The sequence below is a fragment of the Lontra canadensis genome, unplaced genomic scaffold (assembly GCF_010015895.1).
Source record: "Lontra canadensis isolate GAN:19392208 unplaced genomic scaffold, GSC_riverotter_1.0 scaffold92, whole genome shotgun sequence".
NCBI classification, from domain to species: Eukaryota; Metazoa; Chordata; class Mammalia; order Carnivora; family Mustelidae; genus Lontra; species Lontra canadensis.
In genome coordinates, this window is record NW_022631086.1 from 1,970,268 (window position 1) to 1,992,209 (window position 21,942).

The 21,942-nt window shown below is 40.7% G+C and overlaps 1 protein-coding gene across 2 annotated transcripts in view; it reads right to left on the reverse strand.

Annotated features, from left to right (window-relative positions):
- Nucleotides 1-21,942, reverse strand: part of SYNE1 (spectrin repeat containing nuclear envelope protein 1) — a 451,046-nt gene that overhangs the window by 211,674 nt on the left and 217,430 nt on the right. For both annotated transcript variants that reach the window (XM_032836376.1, XM_032836375.1), the window contains exons 54-63: nucleotides 21,494-21,658; nucleotides 17,019-17,375; nucleotides 12,962-13,098; nucleotides 12,576-12,753; nucleotides 11,940-12,122; nucleotides 7,859-8,002; nucleotides 7,373-7,528; nucleotides 5,697-5,861; nucleotides 4,051-4,223; nucleotides 2,513-2,666 (exon numbers count right to left, since the gene is read on the reverse strand). In XM_032836376.1, the coding sequence (XP_032692267.1) occupies nucleotides 2,513-2,666; nucleotides 4,051-4,223; nucleotides 5,697-5,861; nucleotides 7,373-7,528; nucleotides 7,859-8,002; nucleotides 11,940-12,122; nucleotides 12,576-12,753; nucleotides 12,962-13,098; nucleotides 17,019-17,375; nucleotides 21,494-21,658 (1,812 nt within the window). The remainder of the gene's footprint in view (nucleotides 1-2,512; nucleotides 2,667-4,050; nucleotides 4,224-5,696; nucleotides 5,862-7,372; nucleotides 7,529-7,858; nucleotides 8,003-11,939; nucleotides 12,123-12,575; nucleotides 12,754-12,961; nucleotides 13,099-17,018; nucleotides 17,376-21,493; nucleotides 21,659-21,942) is intronic.

Genomic DNA, 21,942 nt, shown 5'->3' on the forward strand with positions numbered 1-21,942 from the left:
GAGAGTGTGTGTGCGCGCGCACGCACGTGTATTTGGTATCTGGCTCAGAACTTTGTCTGAGATACTGATTCCAAATAAGTTCAGAATCAAAGTTTGGAGACTTAATTGGTCCCCAAATGGGCTCCTTTCCACTCCCATACCTCCCCAGGCCCACCAAACCCCAAACCCCCTTCTCCTCCAGTCTTTTTTATCAAGCAGTAAATGCCACCACATGCCACCCCGATGGCCATCTTGGAACACTGGAAGTCGCCCTTACTCCCTGTTCTCTGTCATTCCAGCCACAATAAAACCGTGTTAGTTCTACCTCTTCACTGTGTCCTGACACTTGTCCTCATGCGTCCTGTACACTCTCTAGCCCACGCTGCTGCTGTCTCTTACTGGACTTCTGCAATATCCTGCTGGGCAGATTCCCTGCTACCCATTCTTACTCTGTTCCTTTTCCCTACTGCACACAGCAGCCTGAGTGATAAAACATTTTAAAAATGTTAACAGAATCCTGTCACTCCTCAGCTCAAAGCACCAACTGTCTTCCCAGTGCTGTCAGGACCGAGGGGAGCTCCTCCGGCTAGCCCACGTGGCGACGCGTGGCCAGGGTCCTGCCGCTCAGCCAACGCACCTCTTTATTCTCTGTTCCAGCAACATGTGGCCCTTCTTTTAGTTCCCTTCTTGAGCCAGACTCTCTCCCTCCTCAGGGCCTGAGGACACGCTGATTACTGCATCTGGACTGCTCTCTTCCCACCACCTCCCCAGACTAATTTCTCTGCGTGACATTCCTTTGGGCATGGTCTAAACTCTGCTGTTTCAGAGAGATTTTTCTGTCCCTCCCTCGACCCCAAGCAATCTGCATTAGCTCTGCATAGCTCTGCATTAGCTCTGTGCACATTCCCCTTTCACAGCTTTCTTTCTTCAGAGCACCTATCCCCAGTTATAATTATTGATCTGTTCATGCACTCGGAAGAATGTTTAATTCCCCACCAGAACACAGTCCTCTGTTTTATTTACCTAGAGTTGAGCATGACGCCTGCATGTAGCAAGCCCTCAATCAGTATTTATTGAATAGATGAATAATTTAATTAATTAGGCAATAAATCATTACCACAATACAATTACAAGGTAGATAACTATGATTAAATTAACTTTCAGATGCATAAATGAAACCCTAAAACGTTAAGAGACTTGGCATAGGTCCCATACGGCAATTTAGTCATTCAAGTAACTTTTATTCAGCATTTTCTCTGTGTCAGAGAGCCGAATGGTAAGGTCCAAAAAAAAAAAAAAAAATTAAGCACCTTTATCTGCTAGGGGAGAGAGAGATGTAAGCATATATTCCATATAATGGATAGAGAGATATGGAGAACAGAGAACAGAAGAACTAAGTGAGCTTAGGGTGGTGGTATCGTAGCAAACACGTTTGTCCATTCAGAAAGGTGAATGCAAGGTTGCCGGCTGCAGAAGCAGAGCTAGATCATTAGCGCAGAGGCATGGACTCTTTGTTCCATCACAAGCGGCATTTTCAGGAAACACAGTAAGGCTGAAGCCATGGTGGAAGGAGGGCAGGAGAGTGAAGGAAATGTGGGTGACAAAGGAGATGGTTAAAATTCTTACAAACTAGATGGGGAAGACTGGTTGGATACCACAGACCATCCCTGAGGCAGGAGAGTGAGGCATTCACCTTTATATGAAGATAACAGTAGATGGAGACAAGAGACAAACGAGCAGTTCGGAGTCTGCTGCAAATCAGGAAAAGAAGGATGGATTATCGTCAGGAGACATTTCTGAGATGAAATCAGCAGGACCTAATCCCTCATTCGAAGGGGGGAAGAGAGAGAAGGAGCTGCAGAAAATGAAGTTTCTAATTTAGGATATTCAGCAGGGGATGACACAGATGAACTCAGAATGAGAATATCAGAATTTGAAGGAATTGGGGGTAGAAGTAGTACGCACTGCTTAGCGTGTGATGAGGCGGAGGTAGTACAGGTCCTCCAAAAAATATGCACAGGAGTAAGGACATAAATCAAAGGTCTCCAGAATTTTTTGTTTGATCACCACTATGAACAAAAGAACTCAGTAACATATCCCCAATATCTATCTACCTATCATCTTTCTTTCTATCTACCTACCTACCATCTATTTAAAAAATATACGTAGCACTATACTAACATAAGCATTAAGAAAATGTACAAAAGTACAAAAGATGTCATAAAAACAAAGCATTTTTACTTCCTGATGATGATCAGCATAAAGATATTGAAAGATAATACAAGTTGACTAATTTTAAATATATCACAGAACATCTATGCAGTTTTCCTGGAAGAGAAGATTTTTGCTCACTAATAAAATAGTCACAAATAAAAGTCAGGTTTAAGAAGCCATTAGAAATTACAGTAAAAGCCCCAAATACAGTTTACCGACGTGTACAGCCCTAGCATCCAGGCAGTCCCACTTTTACGTAACCCGGGCATTCTGAAGAAGCCTGCCAGAGGACAAAGGGCATCTGAAACCCAGCTCCCACCTTGGCTTTCCCCAGAGTGGTGGTTTTCTCGCGCAGCTCCGCGTACTGCCTTTCGGATTCATTGAGGCCGGCTTCCACACTGTCCATCCAGCTGGAAAACTGCCGAACGTCATCCTGATAACTTGTCCACTTAGAAAGAGCTCCTTCGAGTTGACTGAAAGGCATGCAAAAGGGCAATAATCTACATTGAGAAGCCATAAAAGTCCAGTCTGTCTAATCTCTACCATGCACCTGCTCTGTCCACGGCGCCAGCAGTGAGCCCGCAGATGAGGACGGAGGCCGGCTGGGAGGGGCGCAATGGCCAGGGCTTATCGAATCTGAGTCTGGGTCCCGGGCAAGCATGACCCCCAGAAGCAAAGGACAGTGAAACCGAGACTGGCAGGGGGAATAGTGGGACTGGACATAAAACTCAGAAGCCATAAGCAGGTCACCCGAGACGCTGGAAGAGGCGTGAGGGCAAAACTGCGAGAGACCCACTGTCTGAGGCTTTTCTGGAGCCAAGACCCTACAGAGGAAACGAATCAACACTTGACTCCATCACGTTGAGCCAGACATCCAGAGGAGAGCAAAAAGGAATAAATAAAAGACGGAAGAACCAATCAAGAACAAGTACATAACTACCTCGCATGAGATTTAAAAATCAGAAAATCACAATGGAAAAATAGAATAACGTTTTCAGAACTGGTCTAACCTGATTACTTCTCTTCCAGATAAATCACACACTCCTTCTCTCAACATGGACGTTAGGTTTCCGACCCCATTAATCACATGTGCCTAATTTCACTCCCAGACTTTGGGCTGTTTGGTGGCAGACGCTCCACCCACATTCCCACTCCAAGCACAGCCCCGCAGCACACTGCCCACTGCCAGCCCCGTGCCCTCCTGGCCCGAGGGCATTCTCTGCTCCCTGGTGCCTGCCCAGCTTGAGGGCAACATAGGTGAGAAGTGCCAGGGATGGCGGCCCTCCCTGGGAGCAGCTCTCCACCGCCCTCCAGACACTCAGGGGAACTTGTTTACAAACATTCTAGTTCCCCAGTCCTCGCTGGGGAACTCTGAGACCCTGTTCTTCACGGGATCCCAGCACGGCCCGGGCCGGATTCAGTTCCAGCTGTCCGCTGGCTAACCGGTAGAGAACATTCCCTTGATCAGCAGCCCTTCCTTCTTCGTCTCTCTCCCCCAGCCCCTACTGGTATTTTCCTGGGGTTACCTCCCAAGTAAACTACTTGGTTTAAATAATGTATCTTTAAGTGATGAAACCTTTATCTTGTGACTTTTAAAGCAATGAACACTAACAAAAAGAAACATGGAGTTCTATTAAAACATAGGCATGGTATGGCAGGCCAACCTGAATGTAAGATTATACCTGTAAGTTTCTTTTGTTCTAATAAAAAGAGAGAGAGAGAGAGAAAGGAAGGAGGGGAGAAAGAGAAGGAAGGAAAAGAAAGAAGGGAAGAAAACTCCAGGAGCAGTCTTCTACCATGCTATCATATTGATCTTTTGGTAATGGCTTGGCAGGAGCAGGCTTTATTTTCACTTACCTCTTACAGCGAATTGCTGCGGACGACAGGGAAGCCCACATATCCTTCACACTCTGCAGCTGCTGCTGGAGGGCGGGAATGCCTTCTGGAGAGGTATTCTGCAGGACAGACTCCCCTCTGGTCACTATCATTTTCATCTGGATCTCTTTTTCCTGTTTCACTGATAACAGAGCCTATAAGAGCCAATATAGAAGTCCTTTGTCATTTGCATGTTTAGTGTATCTGGTTTTAACTTTCCCAGCTCCTGAAGATAGTAGAATGACATACGATTGCATTGAGCCATGAATCTCTCGGGCTGCCTGGGTGGCAGCTGGGAGAGTCATTTGCTGGTGAGTGTCAGTAACCAATCCCCAGTCACCTGCCGGTCTCAGAGTGGACTTGGCTTTTCAGATCTCAATTTTTCTCTGTATAATCCCTTCTTTCCACTGAAATTTTAATCCACGAGTTTTCTTTTTTTGTCTGATCAAAAATCTTTTTTTTTTTTTTTTTTTTTAGTTTCGGGGGTAGAGTTTAGTGGTTCGTCGGTTGCATACAACACCCAGTGCTCACCATAGCTACTGCTTTTTGGTAAGAGAAAAATCGACTACAACAGAATTCACGGATTTTCAAAGGTCACAGGATGAAGAGCTTTATATTAAGGTCTCTAGCACAATAAGCCTAAAGAAATAGGTCAACTGATATTGTAAATTAATCTAGACATTTCAAGGTCTTCCCAGGCACTCTTGTTTTTCTACAGAAGAAGTTTGAATTCAAAGTTATAAAGCTGGTATTACCGCTTAAAAAGCAAAGTTCATCCCCGTCCCTAATCCGGATGCTGCCAGCATCTAGAGTCACTGTCAGCCCCGCACTACCATCACTTTGTGCTGCGGCAAGAAGGAACTGCTAGCAGTTGCTCCCACGCCATGCTGTCTTGTTTTCTTTGGCTTTTGCTTCTGCTGGTCCATTCTCAAATCTCAGTTTGGGTATGAGGCTTTCTGAGAAAGCTCTGCGGAATCCCGACCAAGTCCCTCCCACACATCCCACTCTTCCTCCCGTTTATCTGCAGCACCGTGAGCACTCCCCTCTCTGCTATTACTGTCTTCTCCGGGTCAGCCTCCAGCCCCAGACCATGGAATCCTCGAGCACAACAACCACATTTCACTCATTTTTGAATCCTTGAAATCAAGACAGAGGGCTAATCTCCTACAAGACGCCCAGCATACGACTGTCAGGCGAATGACTGCAGAATTTTATCACAAATGTGAAAGAGAACTAATATGCTGGGATAAGAGAAGAACTGACCAAAGGATACAGACAGACGAGTGAGTTTGACCAAGATGGGACATATCTTGCTCTAAAAATATTTCATCAAAATATTTTCCAAGAATAAATGTTATCTATGATATAATTTGAAACTCACCTCTTAACTATATCAAATAAGTAACGACCCTGGGTTGCAATTTGAGTTTAATTTCTGTAAAGCATTTATGAGTGGACATGTCTGGGGTCAGATGACTCAGGGATGCTCTGCAAACAGGGTCGCACCCCCAGAGCCATCTCAGAGTTGTTGCGGAAAGAGTGTGTGACTTAATCACACGAGACAGAGCTTTGAGACATTGTGAGAAAAACAACTGGAAATTAGAGACATATTTCTGTAAAATGCACACCTCCAGCTTGAGCATCCTGCTGTCCAGCACACTCTTGTCGGATGTCGGGTGACAGTAGGAGTCCAGCATGTGAACGGCATCCGTCAGCCAGTCTTGTAGCTCTTTAATCCCAAGGGAGAACTGACTGTGTTCTGCAACAATTCTATCCAATCTTGATACTTTCTCCTGGAAAAGACAGAAATCGTTTTCCAGCTGTGCATGACCACTCTACTGCATACAGATGCTCCAGTCGCAAAGCTAACCACCGGTTTCAAATAATAGCCATCAGGCGTAGGTTCCTGAACTGCACAAATACGATGCACGTCTGCATTGATCGGAGACGTGGAGAGTATCTTTGGAATAACTGTGTCAAAAGCAGAACAATTACAACGATAATTCCCTGCCCCCCACTTTAACCACTGCTCTTTTTTATGGCAACTGTGATATTTTTTTGGAATCCGCAAAATTTCTTCCTAATGCCTCATTTGGAAGAGAATCAGAGTAGTTTCTACCTTTCCCATACCACATTTGGCTCAACTGATACCCTGTATCCGTATGACCTACCTTGTAGCCAGTTCTAAAACTATCAGAGATTTCTTAATAGCTCTAAATTTTAAAAATTGGGACCATAGATAGGATTTTACGTATTAGTTAAAGGTTATATCTGACTCTAGTGAGGATTTTATGACTATGTTTCCAGCTCTTAAAGTATTCATATATCTACTGATTTTGACATCTAGATAAATAGAAAGGAATAGGAAGATGTCCTTAATTATTTCTAATTTCAGATATATGCCATTTTTTCTGAAGACAAGTAATTTATTCACAGGAAAAAAATGGGTGTGACCATAGACTATTTATAAACATAGACTATTTGAGGACCCAAATCAGCAGACAAGAAGCAAGTCCACAGCAAAACAGGTGAAGCTGTGTTACGGCAGGTTCCCTACTTTCTATGATCTGAAATGCTGAAGAGAAATCTAGGGAACAAATGTTAGAAGCCACATAAAGCTCAAGGTAGACCTGCCCCAAGAAGTTCGAGATGAGCCTGCCTTCTGCCTGCTGAATGTGCTAAGTTAGCTCACCAGGGTGCCCATTTACTTTTTCCTAAGCTGCTAGAAAAGATACCTCATCAGTGATATGAATCATTGGTGATTTTGAGCTCTACTCTGGAATCCAAAATGAAACTCTCAATCAACATGATTTAAAAAATGATCCCAAATTCATTATATTCAATCCAATAAATTTAAACTGCTTTGAATTCACGTTTTTCTAAAATCATTTAATCTGAGATTGTTTAGATCCCAAACTCTGAATTTTGCCTTATGTTTGCACTCTGAGTCTTCAAGCTAAAAGCCTTGGGGAACACCCCATCTCAGAATTGAAGAAGATATTTCCAATAATAGAGATTGGAAGTCTCTTCAGTCTTTGAAACCACCCCTGCTACTTTTCAGACAACCACACTACGGTGATGCAGCACAAAGGCACGACTCAGACTGGAAGGTTGGGAAGGATGCTTAATACGCCTTATTCCTGACCCTGCGCACACCTTTGCACAACCCTACCAAGACTCCAGATCTGTGGCCTCGTTGCTACACACACACACACGCACATGCACACGCACACACCCACACATGCACACACGCACGCACACACACACGCACACACACACACATGCAGCACATGGCGGGCGTTACCTTTGTTAAATTGCTTAGAGCTAGATACTGAGCAGACAGCTGCGACACTCTGTGCATAAAGCTCTTGCTGGCAGCTTGTCCTTCCCACAGCTGCTGAGCCTTCTCTCTTAGCCTGTTGAGCTGAGGCTCGTAGCAGTTTATTTCCTCAAGGACAGACTGAAAAGCACAAGCAAGTTACTATTAAGAGGCTGGGGAAAAGCACATCGCGGACGAAGCTTTGGTCCAAACAACACGGAAATAAACACGGCGAGCGACGGGTGTGCCCCGAAGGCTTTGTTATTTCCAGGCTACACGCGGTTTAGACTACAGGATGGAAACAGATCAAACCTCAAAGGAAAGCCAGAAAACATTAAAATCTGTTCAGAAATCGGGAAGGGGTACACTCCGTCTCCAGACAGCAGAACGTGACTCCAGGGACCCTCCTGAATGCAAGGGGAACAGAGGATGGGGGTGAAGACGTGGCCAGAAGGCGGAGGGTGTCATTACCTGGAGCTTTTGCTGTTCCCTCCTCTTTGCCGGAAGATCATACAGGCGATTGCTGCTTTCCTGCACCAGCTTCTCAGTTTTGCTCAGCCAGTCCTGCACAGGCTCAGCACTTACTTCGAAGTCCTTCATTTGGATCTTTAGATTCTACGAGGTTTTAGATTACGTTAGGGATTTTAAAAAATTTTTTAATAGCAAGTGCAAAGACCTTCACTTGGCAACGAAAGCCCAGCACACACAGTCCGGCCATTTTGCCCTTTTCCCCTCTTTCCTTGCTCCCGATGTGTAGGACGTTCTAACTTTCACCCTAGCACCTGTGTAATTTTTGAACATCCTTTTAGGCACAACTTTACCAACAAGGAGTTTTGGCCTCATTACCCAGCCCACACCAGAGTTCACACCCACTCCTCAACTTCTGTCACATTTGTGGTTTATATCAGTCAGTATGTGCTTTTTCACAGAGGGGGCAGGCTTGTGCGTTTTCGTCTCATGCAGGCATGCCCTGTCTCCACACTGGCTTCCAAGCTCCATGAGGGGAGGGCCCATGGTACACCACTGGCACCTTGTAGAAATGTAAATAAATATTAACATCTTGTCAATTTTGATTAATTTATGGGACAAGAACTAGCATATGGTTTTTATATGCTTATTAGGATTTAATCATTAATTTCTTTATTTTAATTTATATGATACCCACCCAAAAAACCCAAATAGTATTCTCTGTTTGTTACATAAGAAGCTGTGATTACTTTCACAGATACTTTGTAGACATTAATAGCTGTAAAATGTATTTGATAAGGTTTTATACAGAGCCATTTAACTTTGGCAAAGGTGTCCATATCCACTATTACTTATAAAAATGCTAAACTGAAGCGAATTTGAAATCTATTTTACCATGTGAACAGACTAAAGGCTTTTAAACTTAAATTTAAACTTAAATTTAAATCAGAGCTTTATGGATTTTCAAAGAAATAATCCACAAAGGTTAGCTGAAAAGCTAAGTAACAAGGGCTACAGGAGCCTGTGGGAGAATGGCTCATGGTTCTGTCGGTATCTGATCCAGACTATCTACAATGTGGGAGAGTCACACCTGCCATGGTCCCCTCTTAGGGACATGGGTAGCTGTAGGAATGCTTTGGAAAACTTAGAGTGCTTCACAAATATAAGACAGGATAATTCCTAGAGCATTCTACTAAAATTTAAGCTTCATGAGGGCTGGGATTCTCTTCTGTGGTATTATCTGCTATTATCTCCAGACCTTAGATTAGTCCTTGGCAGATGGAAGATGCTTAATAAATATTTGTTGAATAATCAAATAAATTCATAAATTCAAGGTGTTTCCATCATTCTGCGAGTGGATTCTCATGGGGCCCCCAAGGACACACTGGAGACCATTTTAAGGAATTCAGTTCTACAAAGAAATAGAGTAAGGAGCAGAGCATTAGAGATCCAAGATAGTTGGATAGTTAGATAGTTGGCTTCCTTAGGTAAGGACTGAAGTCAAAGGGTGTGAGCAGGGGGCCCTGGGAGCAGGAAGAAGAGCCTAACACTAAGTCAAACGACGCCTAACACTTCTCCTGCGCTTCCCGTCTATAGGGCTGTAGAGACTTCCTATTAAATGTTCATTCTGCATTTGTTTCCAGTTATTTCTCCCAAGGTTTCAATGACCACCTCTAACTCTTAAAATCCCACATTTACAGAACTGTATTTATGCAGCACTTTAAGCCAGAGAGCCTGGGTTTGAACCTGTCTCCATCACTTACTAGCACTGAGAACTTGACAGATTATGTAATCACCTTTTGCCTTAGTTTCCTCATCCTCGACACAGAAATAAGGGAGTTCGTCCCTCTGAGAATGGTTATGAGGGTTACAGGCACTGATGCATGTTCAGTGCTTACGCTGGTGCTCCTCTGCTTGATGTTCACTGGCCCTGCTGCTGCATGGTTACCCTCTCTGTTGGACCGGTACTCATGGTCGCTGCTACTTTCCTGGCATTACCTACTGAATGTCTTTCAGGCCCATTTAACTGCACATCTATTACATGGAATTAATTTTTGCTATCCCCTCCAAAACTACCTTTTCTACCATATTCACGTCTCGGATAACAGCATCACCATTCATGCCATCTTCCAAACTACAAACTAGATTCAAACTTAGCTTTTCCTTCTTCCCCATGCCCCTCAATGAATTAACTACCAAATCCTGTTGTGTCTTACCTTAGGGATAAATTCTCTATCCATTATCATTTCCTTAATTCAGGCCCTCAACTCTCTCATCTCAACCATCATGAGAAGCTTTCTCTAGTCTCACAGCTTCCCCATTCTCATCTACACTATGTTCACAGTTGACACTCCAGCAAATTTATCTCCAGCTTGAAGACCAGCAGGTTCCTCACTCAGCCTTTTTCAAGTAGGATTTTGAGAGAGAAGTAAGCCCTAGTGTTCTAAAGCATCCATTCTATGTAATGAATTAACCTCATTCCTATGCATGTATAACAGTATGGGTTATGTTACATCCTTGGGGAAATTGAGAACATAAACGTTGTTCAGGGGTTCAGATAAAAAACCCTGATAAAAGTCAAGATCAAATTGCTTAGTACACAAGACATTTCCTATTTTTCCCTAATCCTCATTTCCAATCTTATTTTTTTTATTCCTCCCACAAAACTCCACATGGATGTCAAATCTCTCAAAGTCCTCCATTGTTGACACTCACAATACCTGGCCTTGTACATCCAGATCCTTCTGCCTGAAACACAGGTCAGCCCTGGCAAATTCAAAGAATGTTTAGCCTTCAAGGATTAATTAAAATGACATCTTTCTTATACCATCCCTCAATTCCTCTAAGTGGAGTTACTTGCATCGTTCTCTGAATGACTCCCATAACCTGAATGTATCTATATTACATTGCAATCATCTCTTTATATACTATACTCTCTAGAAAGTAAACTCCCTGAGGAAAGGGAAGAGACTAACCCTTTTGTATTCCTAACATAGTGGCTGGCACGTATTGTTTTCTACTTTATTCCTAATAGAAATGAAGGAAGGAAGGAAGGGAGGGAGGGAAAGGGGGAGGGAAGGAAGGAGAGAGAAAAAAGGGAAGGAAGGGAAGGGAGGCAGTTTACTCCTGGACTTCTCTTGGACCAGGTAATCATGCAATCGATGCTAGATGTACTACCTTCAACAATAAATGCTTCAGCGCTCAGGCCACATTATAGTAACTTAGATTTCTTTAAGATTATGAGTAAATTTCTAGGCAATGCACAATATCACTCTCTAGTAAATGGATGATGCCCGCCATGAGAGAACAGTGGCCATGACAGACAAGAATTACAACAGTCTTGGGCTAGGGAAGAATTGAGGGAACATACATTTTCTCTCTCCAGATTTTAATTCTCTATTATTATTCTTTCCCATTCTGGATTAATTATGATCATTATCAAATAAAGGATCTATTCTGCCAGAAAGTGTTGGGTGAAAGGGAAACAATTACTCTCCATGCCTCTAAATTTTCCTCTAAGAGAAGAGCTGATACACAAAACAGGTGATCTCACAAGAAAAAATAAACAGTTCCATCGTGGCGGTAATTATGATTATAATAAATTTAACTTATGTTGTCTCCGGATAAAAGAAATTTGCATAATCATTGGCTCTTTGCATACTTCACTTCTAAGAGCCTACTGTTTGATATCATTAGGTGCCATATATTTTATCATCCATAGCATTTTGTAGTCTTACATGGATATTTCTGTTCATTCTCCTAGAATGACTTCCAGACTTGAGGGATTTCAAATGAATGACTAAGTGATATTGTTTAAGAGCAAAAACCAATTATTTCTGGTGGGATACTGTAAGCCTAGGATGACAGCCCCTACCAGGCAAGAGGCTCTCAAATTCCTCAGTGAGGTTCCTACTTCAAAAATCGAGCTGGTTCTTACAGTTGTCCGGTTATCCACTAATATTCATAGAGGAATGACCAAAATCATTGGCAACCATATTTGGACATGAAGTGTGGTTTTAACTGACAACAATGACTACAACAACAAACCACAGAGAACTTATCCAGGTGCCTGGCTATATTATACCTCTAAGGCAGATTCCTTCTGGTGGAGATTTGAATGAAAATTTTTCCAATCTTCTTTTGCAGTTGCAATTTTGGACTGGATGCCCTCAGCTTTCTCTTTGGGCAACACAGTGCTCAAAAGTTCTCCTTTCGACAGCATCGTGTTTAGCTTGTGCTGTCCGTTTTCACTTTCTGACAAAAATTCCTACAAAGAAAAAGGTTAAGATTAGACATAATAAAATGTTCTATGCTTTCAAATACATTGATTGTCTACTTATTTCTTGATACAAAGAGAAGAAAGAAGCCATTGTTATTACATATATTAAATGACTAAGATATTGGGGATAATAATCTTATGGACCTGATATGGTTATTGTGAAAATTAAATGAGAAAATCTGCTTAGGGTGCTCGGGAACAGTGCTTGTCATATATAAGGACTTTTATTAGTTCCTACATCCCTATTAATATATAAAAATAGCATGCTTTGGGGCAAATGGACTACTTTTTCTTCACATGCAAAATTAATTGTTTCAAGCAGGGATTTATTTGAAATTTGAGTTTCTTAAGCACGAATTTAATATGCTTATAGAAAGATCTAGAGGAACCTTTTTAATGCACCTAAGCTCTGTTATTAGAATTAATTGTTGGTACTCTCACCTGTATTTTCTGAAGACTTGCTGACACTTCCCTAATACTTTGAGGTATATCAAAACATTTGGCGGTAGTGATTTTTGCATTCACCAACCACTGCTGGAAATCCTTGAAGGCTCTTCGAAATCGCTGCTGTAAAATCTGTTCTCTATTCTGACAGCCCTTGGATGCTTGCAAACAAAGACTAACACCAGGATTTGAAATGTTTAAGGGACGGGAAAAAAATGATAAAATATATTAAAATAAAGTTTGATAGAATCAACAGTTCTTAGAGTATACAGTCATATTTAGCAACGTAGTTAATGATTAATTTATCTTGCCTTAAAATAAACACACTTCTGGCTGCTTATTTATATAAAAATCTTTTGCAGATCAATAAGGTTCATGCTCACCAGTTATATTCTTTAATCAAGCCAGAAACTCTTCCACTGTATGTACTCAGATCTCTGGAAAATCGACAAAGTTCATTCAGCTGAGATTTAAGATCTTCTGTTTTAGGCTCTGACTTTTGTAGGGCATCCAGTATCTCCTATTAGGAAATAACAAGACAGAGGAATAAACACCTAAATTGGGTAGTTCCCATAGCCTCACAGTACACGTGCCTAAATCATATTATAAATTATTAGTGAGGGAAGAACCAACATAATAGATTCAGTAAATAAATGCATCCCATTTTCAGGGGACCTCCTGGCTTATTTGTATCTTTTTCTAGGCACGGACAGGTACTCTGGCATCAAATGTCACCAAGTAATCAAATGCTCATGTGGTCAAATAAGTCAAAGTGGGACAAGAAAAAGGAGAGAGAAAATAACTTAAATTGCTTAATACCAGTTTGACTAGGCCATTTGAAGATAGGGATATTGTTTAAAGGCAGAGAGAAATCATTTCCAAGCAAAGCGATACTCATTTTGGATTAAAAAAAATATATATAGCCATTGATTATTATATAGTATTACATTATATTACAGTATTACACACTAAAAATGGCTTCTAGCTCACAGGTCAGATTTAACTAGTAATCCATCCATTTCATAGTTTTATTCACACAGGCATCAAATATTTGCTAAATGTCTGCCATGAGCCAAGCATTTTTCTGAATTTCAGGACTCCCCAACATGAATGAAGATAAGAACGCTGAACTAGAAGAGCTCACAGTTTAATAGATAAGAGAGACACATGAATAATCACAATACCGAGACTATCTAACCCAACATAAAGTCTTGAGACTTGACAAGTACATCTCTAAAACCAAGGCCGTGATCCCCTGAGTTGGACGCGGTGCTCTTACGGGACTGACACAAGGAGAAAATGAGATCACAAATGTCAAGTGCTCGCACAATTCCCGGCACACAGATAAATGCCTGCCTAGTGAAAACAGCAGGTCAACAGCACCCAAATGTTTAAGTGGAACTGTATAAATAATGGTATCGCCACAGGGGAAAAAAAATTAATTGAGGTGAGCCAAGAAGATGAGTGACTACTCAGATGGGTGTTGATGTTACTATTCATGTTCTCAGATTTTTATCTAGACATGGCCTAGATTTGTAGGAAAACCACACCTCTCAACAAGCCAGGTCTGTGTTGCATTCCTCATCCCAGTAAATGGCTCCACCGTCCTCCCACTGATCTACATCAGAAAACCAAGCTCCACGTTGGCCTTGCCAAGAAACAAGAGACAACAAGGTTCAGTCTGTTCTGTGTTAGCTCTCTTTCAGCGACTTTCCCTCTGCACTCGCCTCAGTCTCCCATTTGGACATCTGTCATTTCTTTCTGGAATGGCACGATGTCCTCTCAATTTGAAACCTATTCTCCAGTTTTCTCTTCTGTGTTTTCTTGTTCCTTGCTAATTTTGGATCCTGGGACTGTCCCTCCACCTCACCCGCCTGGTCAGTTTGTAACAGACTTCGAGACTCAGCTCAACTAGCAACTTCTCTAAGGACTCTGCCTTCTTTCCCACTTCTTCATGAGGGCTCCTTGCTTGAGGACACACACACCTCGTCAGCTCATCACAATCGAGCATCCCCATGGGCTGTGAACTCACTGTGCCTTTCCATCGAGACTGAGATTCTGAGAGAGGGGTGGTGCTCTCTTGGTTTTAAAATTATTTATCCTAGTGTCAGGGCTAGGGGAATCTAAGATATTTTTATTCACAAAATTCATAATAACTATAAAATTTCTTTCTAGCTATTATTTTATACTACATTGTATCTTTTATTTAAGAAAGAACTTAGAACTGTAGAAACTTAACCACATACCAAAAAAGTAAAAAAGCAAGCAAGCGAACTAATAAAAAAATCAGAGTCAAGGTAGTCATTTATAAGGTAGATGATACCAAAAGAAAAAAGCTTTGGACCAAAATTTTACACTAAATAAACTTCCATAACTTTATCACAAATTAAAGCATTTTAGTAGTCTCATTATATAAACATCAGGTTATATATTTCTGTTTCAGTTAAGTCCTAGAACTCATTTTTCCCCTTAGAGGTTATAAAGGTTAAGAAACTGGCTAAATTTCAAACACTAATAACCCAATAGATATTAAGAGAGGACTTTTGCAAACACCGCAAACATGATTTTTTGCATCATGACTTTATATAGTTTATAGATGATCCATTTTAACATTTTGAAATATTTCTTGGGTATCATCACTTAATTGCAAAAGAGAAAGTAAACACTCGTGAAGGTTTGTGACTATTACTATGATTGTCAACAATGTCAAGCCCTCCCCAACAGCAAAATGATGCTATAAGGATCCTAACAAATTCATTCTTTTGTAAAACTTTCCCTATGTGTTCACTGTAATGGAAGTTACAGCGGAACTTCCATTGGAAGTTATCTCTATTTAAACATTAATTTTTTTTACCAGCTTTGATTGACATATAATTGACATATAACATTGTAATAAGTTTAAGGTATACAGTGTGCTAATTTGATACATTTATATATTCCAAGATGATTACCTCCCCCCAGCATTAGCCAACACCTCAACCCCATCACATAATTATCATTTCTTTCTTATAGTATTAACAAAAATAAGAGAAAAGCTGAGCATTGAGAGGTAATGCACTACTGTCATCAAAAGAATGAGCTCTGGAGCCAGACCTGGAAGTAGATCTGAGCAGAGCGCTATCGTCTTTGAACTGTCAGTAAAACTAAAAACCCACATTGACTTTTGCATTATCATGTGCATGTTTTATAGGTCTCACTAACCATTTTTACTAATAGTATCTATCCAAAAAACAATGATAGCACAAAATAGTAATGTAACTTAAATACCACCAAATCTTTCTTTTTAAAACTGTCCCTCACATTAATGGTAGGGAAAGGAAGAGAAACAAAATAGAATTTAAAAATTATAACTGATTTCTTTTTTTCTATCAGAGTGAATAATACTGACCGCATGGAACAATGACCAACTTCCTTGTCTCCCTTTTACAGAATTGCTTTCTACACTTTATTCTGGTGCTTAAATCTATAAGATGGGACAGGCACCAGGAAAAAAAAAAATAAGCTAGAAGCATTATAAATAAGGTAGCTCAAAGAGATAATAATAAAGTTTCATTTCATGGTGTGCCGTATTTGTTTGAAATCCTTGATTTAGAACAAGACAATGCTGGAAATACTCCATGAGTTTCTCACTGGCTGAAACGATTTTGAAATGATTATAACATAAATAGAAACAGAGAAGTTTACTTCACTGAAACTTCCTTTTAAGGACATCCACGGTTCCAACTGTTATAAAGCTGCAAATAACAGTGTTCTGAAGATACCATTTAACAGCAAGAGGAAGGATTTCAAGCTTCTGCTCTTTCTTCACGATCCCCTCTATGCTTTGTTACAGTCATATTCTGAAAGAGCTGCCATTAGTTTAAAAAAAAAAAAAAGTCTGGAAGAAAACCCGTGAGCATGACACAGGAGTTCTGTTGACGGGTTAATTCGAGCACGGCTGTCAAAACCAGCCCTAGGAGAGCTAATCAGGGTGAAAACTAATGGTTGTGCTTTAGGAGATTACCAAATGCTACTTTTAAGCTATAACTTCAAGCACTTAATTGTTGGAAATAATTCACTGGCAGAAAACCAGCTATGACTCTCCGTCTACTTATGCCTCTGCCCACAGGCGAGCAATTGGGCAGAATGGCTGAACACAGTTTTACAGACTCTCACACCATAAGAATGAAAGTAAAATGTCTGCACAAACACTCCGTGTCTCCTACAGTAAATCAAAACTCCTTCACCCCACAGCTTGTTTTACAGTAGTTTGACTTAGGAGAAAAGGAAGCAAATCCGATTCAAAAATTTAGGTAGGTACATACTTATTTCTTTTTAGATCTGAGTGGTGCATGGTTTTAGTTAGCAAGGATTTTGTGTCTTCATTTATTTTTTAGCAACAGCAAGAACCAAACAAAATTGCTCGCACAGCCACCAACAGACAACAGGGAGCCAACTTACTTGTCCTTTCTGCCAGCATTCCACTATCTCCTGATCCGTGTTCTTGCCTTCCAGGAGGGTTAACTGCTGGGCCCAAGTTGTCAGAAGGGCACTGAACTGCCCCAGCGCCTGCTCCAGGTGAGCCACCTGGCCCGAGAACTCCTGCTCCGAAAGGGCCATCTGGCTCACCAGGTTCTCCAGGCTGGTCTGCGTCCGGAGCACGCTGTCTTCCCACTGCTTCCACTCGGCGCGCAGGGCCTGCATCTCCGTGTCCACGAGCTCACACCCACTGGCACTTGTGTTCTGTTTCACTGCCGGAGCCAGTGACTCCACTCTGCTTAGGCGGCCTGCACCGATCTCTCTGGAATCCATCAGCTCCTGTAATGGAATATCGTCATGACAACCAAGGAGGCTGTGAGTCACGGGGGCGGCGAGTTTACAAATGTGTGCAGAGGGGGACCCTGTCCTGCGAGGAAGTTTTGACGAGTGTGCTCCAAGGACCGGAATCAACTCATCCGCCCAGCCCTGAGTTGGAGGGGCAGAGCGTGATCCTCCTCGGCGCTGAGGTTTGTGGCAAAATGAGCTGCGGAGTCCCACAACGTCCTGGAACAGACTAGACGGGGACCCTGGAGTCGGGCATGGTTTGAATATGTGGAATTGTTTGGATAGTGATAGAAGCATCCGCCTGTGGTGTGTTTCTCCTACAATTATGCAAATCCATGTTTCTCCCTAAGTTGACAGACAGTGACCAAGGACTGCTGCAGAATTGTGCTCTGGGTCTGTGCTCCATTTCATTTTCTTCCAGAAGATGGTGGCCTAAGTCGATTCCATGCTCTGAGGAATCAGGCCGAGCCACCGCCACCGAAGAATGAGCCCTCCTCAACTACAAACACTTCAGAACCTTAAATAAACATTTTTATAGGAATCAAAATGAATAAATCACAGACCTCCTTAGTGGAAAGTTCCAAGTAACTTTCAGACTACGTTTATTTATTGCTATTATTTTTACTTTTAAGAAACGTGCCAGAAATTTAACAATTTAGATATAGCTTTTGGGCTCAAAGCACACCAATGCTCTAAAGGACAAGATAAAATTCAAATATGCATTACAAATTAGGTAAAATAGTGGCATTTCTTTCTGAGAACAGACTCTTCCACTGAAATTTCTCTCACTGGTGTTTACACATTTACATATCTATCACTCAAGTTAGGGTTTTGTTAGTATTAATACAAAATTACGACTTCTGTCCTCAATTACATAGAAGGAAAAGATGGTTATTAGGGAAAAAAATTTCAAGATGAAAATTACAAATTAACGAGTGTACAAAAAATAATATTAAGTATGAAGCATATTATATCAAACATAATGTTTTAACTAATCTACAAATACTGTTCATATTTCATTAGATTTGCTTGAAATAAATATACCTTCTTATAATTATATGTAAGAGCCCCATTTTAGTAAAGATCATTTAAAAGTATTGTTATATTGTAGTCCAAGAGGCAATCACATGAATCTTACATACAATTAGCATTTAATATACACACACCCATCGTTTCCTCAGCAGCAGGATTCTAAAAACCTGCCTTGTTTATCAGTGTATATAGTAAGTAGTTATTTGGTGGAAAAAATATACAGATAGATTTTTAAAAAGAGCTATGTCTAATTATTGGATTTAAATACTTATAATTTGCCTTTATGACTGATTTCAAATTTGGAGTTAAGAGGGTATCAATAGTGAAAAAACAGTTTCCCAAAATACCTTCTAATGCATTATCTCGGTTTTCGTTCACATGAAAATGGGACGTTACAATATTTGCAACCACTAATTCCAGTCATCCAGATTTTGAATAAGAATGCCATCATGGGGCACCTGGGTGGCTCAGTGGGTTAAGCAGCTGCTTTCGGCTCAGGTCATGATGTCAGAGTCCTGGGATCGAGCCCCACGTGGGGCTTCCTGCTCTGTGGGGAGCCTGCTTCTCCCTCTCCTTCTGCCTGCTACTCTGCCTACTTGTACTCTGTGTCTCTGTGTCAAATAAATAAAACCTGTAAAAAATGCCATCTTTTTTTTTTTTAAAAGAATTTATTTATTTATTTGAGAGAGAGAGCATGTGCATGCACACAGGGTGGGGGCTAGAGGGGTAAAGGGAGAAAGAGAGAGAGCGTCTCCAGCAGAATCCACACTGAGCACAGAGCCCGATATGGGGCTCAATCTCATGACCCATGAGATCATGAATTGAGCTGAAACCAAGAGTCAGTCACTTAACTGACTGAGCCAGCCACACACTCCAAGAATGTCATCACTTTAAAGTGTTTTGAAATGATTTGTATACGTATTTCCTTGTTTTGGACTTAAATATTTAAAAATATCATATGCACATACACACCCTTATACACACATATATTTGGCTTCAAAGTTGCCTGCCCTTGGTGTTTACTCTTGGGGGTGAGGAGGGACGATTCTGAAAGACAGAGGAGGTGCTTGTTTACTTCCTCCAAGGTTCCTCCTCACCCATGTACCAGCCTCCAGTAGAGCCTGACGCGGACTTCATGTTTTCCTTCTCTAATTCCAATTTCTTCCTGCCAGCTCCTTCTCCTATGCTTCCCATATTTGTGGAAGTATTTTATAAAGTATTTCAAGAAAAAGAGTATAAAGGCTAGACAGACAATCACTCTGGACTTTTCCCACACTGTAATTCCATAGCCAATTAAAATCACTCATTTACCAAATCTACTGAATTTTCTTATTGAGTGTGTCCCATGGGTCAAGCATAATGCTAAAAGTTTTATGTGTATGATCTAATTTAGTTCTCGAAACCTCTCAGTGAGGCAGGGACTATTAATTTACCAATTAAGAGGCTAAAGCTTCAGAACCTCAAGTGACTTACCCAACACAGCTAGAAAAGCTGTAGAGGCTGTGGAAACAAGAAACAAACTGAGGCTTTTAGAAAGGAGGGTGGTGGAGGGCTGGGTTGGCCCAGTGATGGGTATTAAGGAGGGCACGGATTGCATGGAGCACTCGGTGTTATACATAAATAATGAATCTTCGAACACGACATCAAAAACTGATGAAATACTGTATGTGACTAACATAACATAATAAAGAGTAAGAATAATAAAAAGAAAAAGAAAAGCAGTAGAGGGAGAATACAGCAATCAGGGTCTGATTCCAGATCCTAAGCTCTAAAAGTATAGTGGGCTGTCATTACATGTAATGTATTATTTTATAAACATCAGTTTTTACATCATTGTTCTCAACTCTACTGCAGGTTCCTTGAGGGAATGCACAACGTTGGCTGAATAAATTGATAGATGGATGGATGAATAAAATATTAGTGAGAGAAAAATGTACCAAAAAAATATTTTAAAGAATCACACAGAAAATAAGAATTTCAAAGGGTGGTTTATGTGATTACCTCCTTTAAAACCTACATGGTCACTATAAGATTTCTAAGCACTTAGAATAATGTAATAATAATAAGCACTTAGAATAATGTAGTAATAATAATAATTAAATAAATTCTCAAAACGTAGTTATTACTATTATCATCAATTAGTATTTTTAAGACTTTTATATTCTGATATCCAGGGATCAGAACACACAGTGTGAATGTTAAAGTCCTGACCATAATTACACTATTTATTCCCAACATTTCTTCATCTACTACTAAATCGTTTATGATTTCATTATTGCTTACTTTTTAAATTAAAGCCTATTATTTTCATGGGGGGATTATTGCAATTTATTATTCAAATAACTAGAAATATACTTGTTGCAGCTCCCTCAGATATGTGAATTTCTATTTTCTAAGATGTCCTTGTGAGGACTAAACTAAGTGATAATTTTAATGTCTTTTTTTTTAAAGATTTTATTTATTTATTTGACAGACAGAGATCACAAGTAGGCAGAGAGGCAGAGAGAGAGAGAGAGAGAGAGGGAGGAGGAAGCAGGCTCCTCGCTGAGCAGAGAGCCTGATGTAGGGCTTGATCCCAGGACCCTGGGATCATGACCTGTGCCGAAGGCAGAGGCTTTAACCCACTGAGCCACCCAGGCACCCCTTTTTAAATGTCTTTTAAAGCACTGCCTTCCCTTAGGTTCTTGTACTGTTGGCTAGGAAACAGTAACATTTCCAAGTTACTGCTCAAAGTTATGTTATAAACTTTTATATCACGGTGCTGGGAAACAGTGTCTGGCTCCATCAGCCCACCAAGCTGGCATATATTTCAGTCTCCCCGACTATGGTCATAAGCACATTTGCATGTTGAAGTATACACAGATGATGTTCCATTTTGCTCACAAGTGTAAAGTGTTTGAATTCCTTTTTTTCCCCTTGCTTATGTTTATGATTTGTGAGATACAAGGTAACAAAGATTAATAAATAGAAAATGGGAAACATTTTAAATAACAATCCTCTCTACAGAATCTTCACCACAGGTATGTCATACTTAAGAACCAATGAAACAACGAAGTTATAATATCTGTGCATCTTCTGACCTTGATTTTAGATAATTTCTTCTGGATGGCTGATGAGTCTCCAGACATATCCGACCACCGGTGAAGTTCTTCCTTTGCCGAGTGGAGCCAATCCGTGAATTCCTGGACCGCATCTAAATACATGAGGTGATCTTTCACAATCTCCTCCACTTTCCTCATCTTCTCCTAGTAGACACAGAAAAGGCTATTTTAGCAGGCATTAGTGAGAATATGAAATCAGACAAACAGCCTCTATTAATGATTTCAGAAGATGTCATTCCTATTATTGAACCGTTTGCATTCTTAACATGAAAAGCTTAGACTAAAAGGCTTTGAGGAAGCAACCATTTTCCTTTAAATTTACTTTAGTCTGGGTTAGAACAAAAATTTATGCTGAATGAATGTTTACTAACATCCCTCATGGATAACTGACTTAATAAAAATTATTGTAATAACTATTTTTATTATTC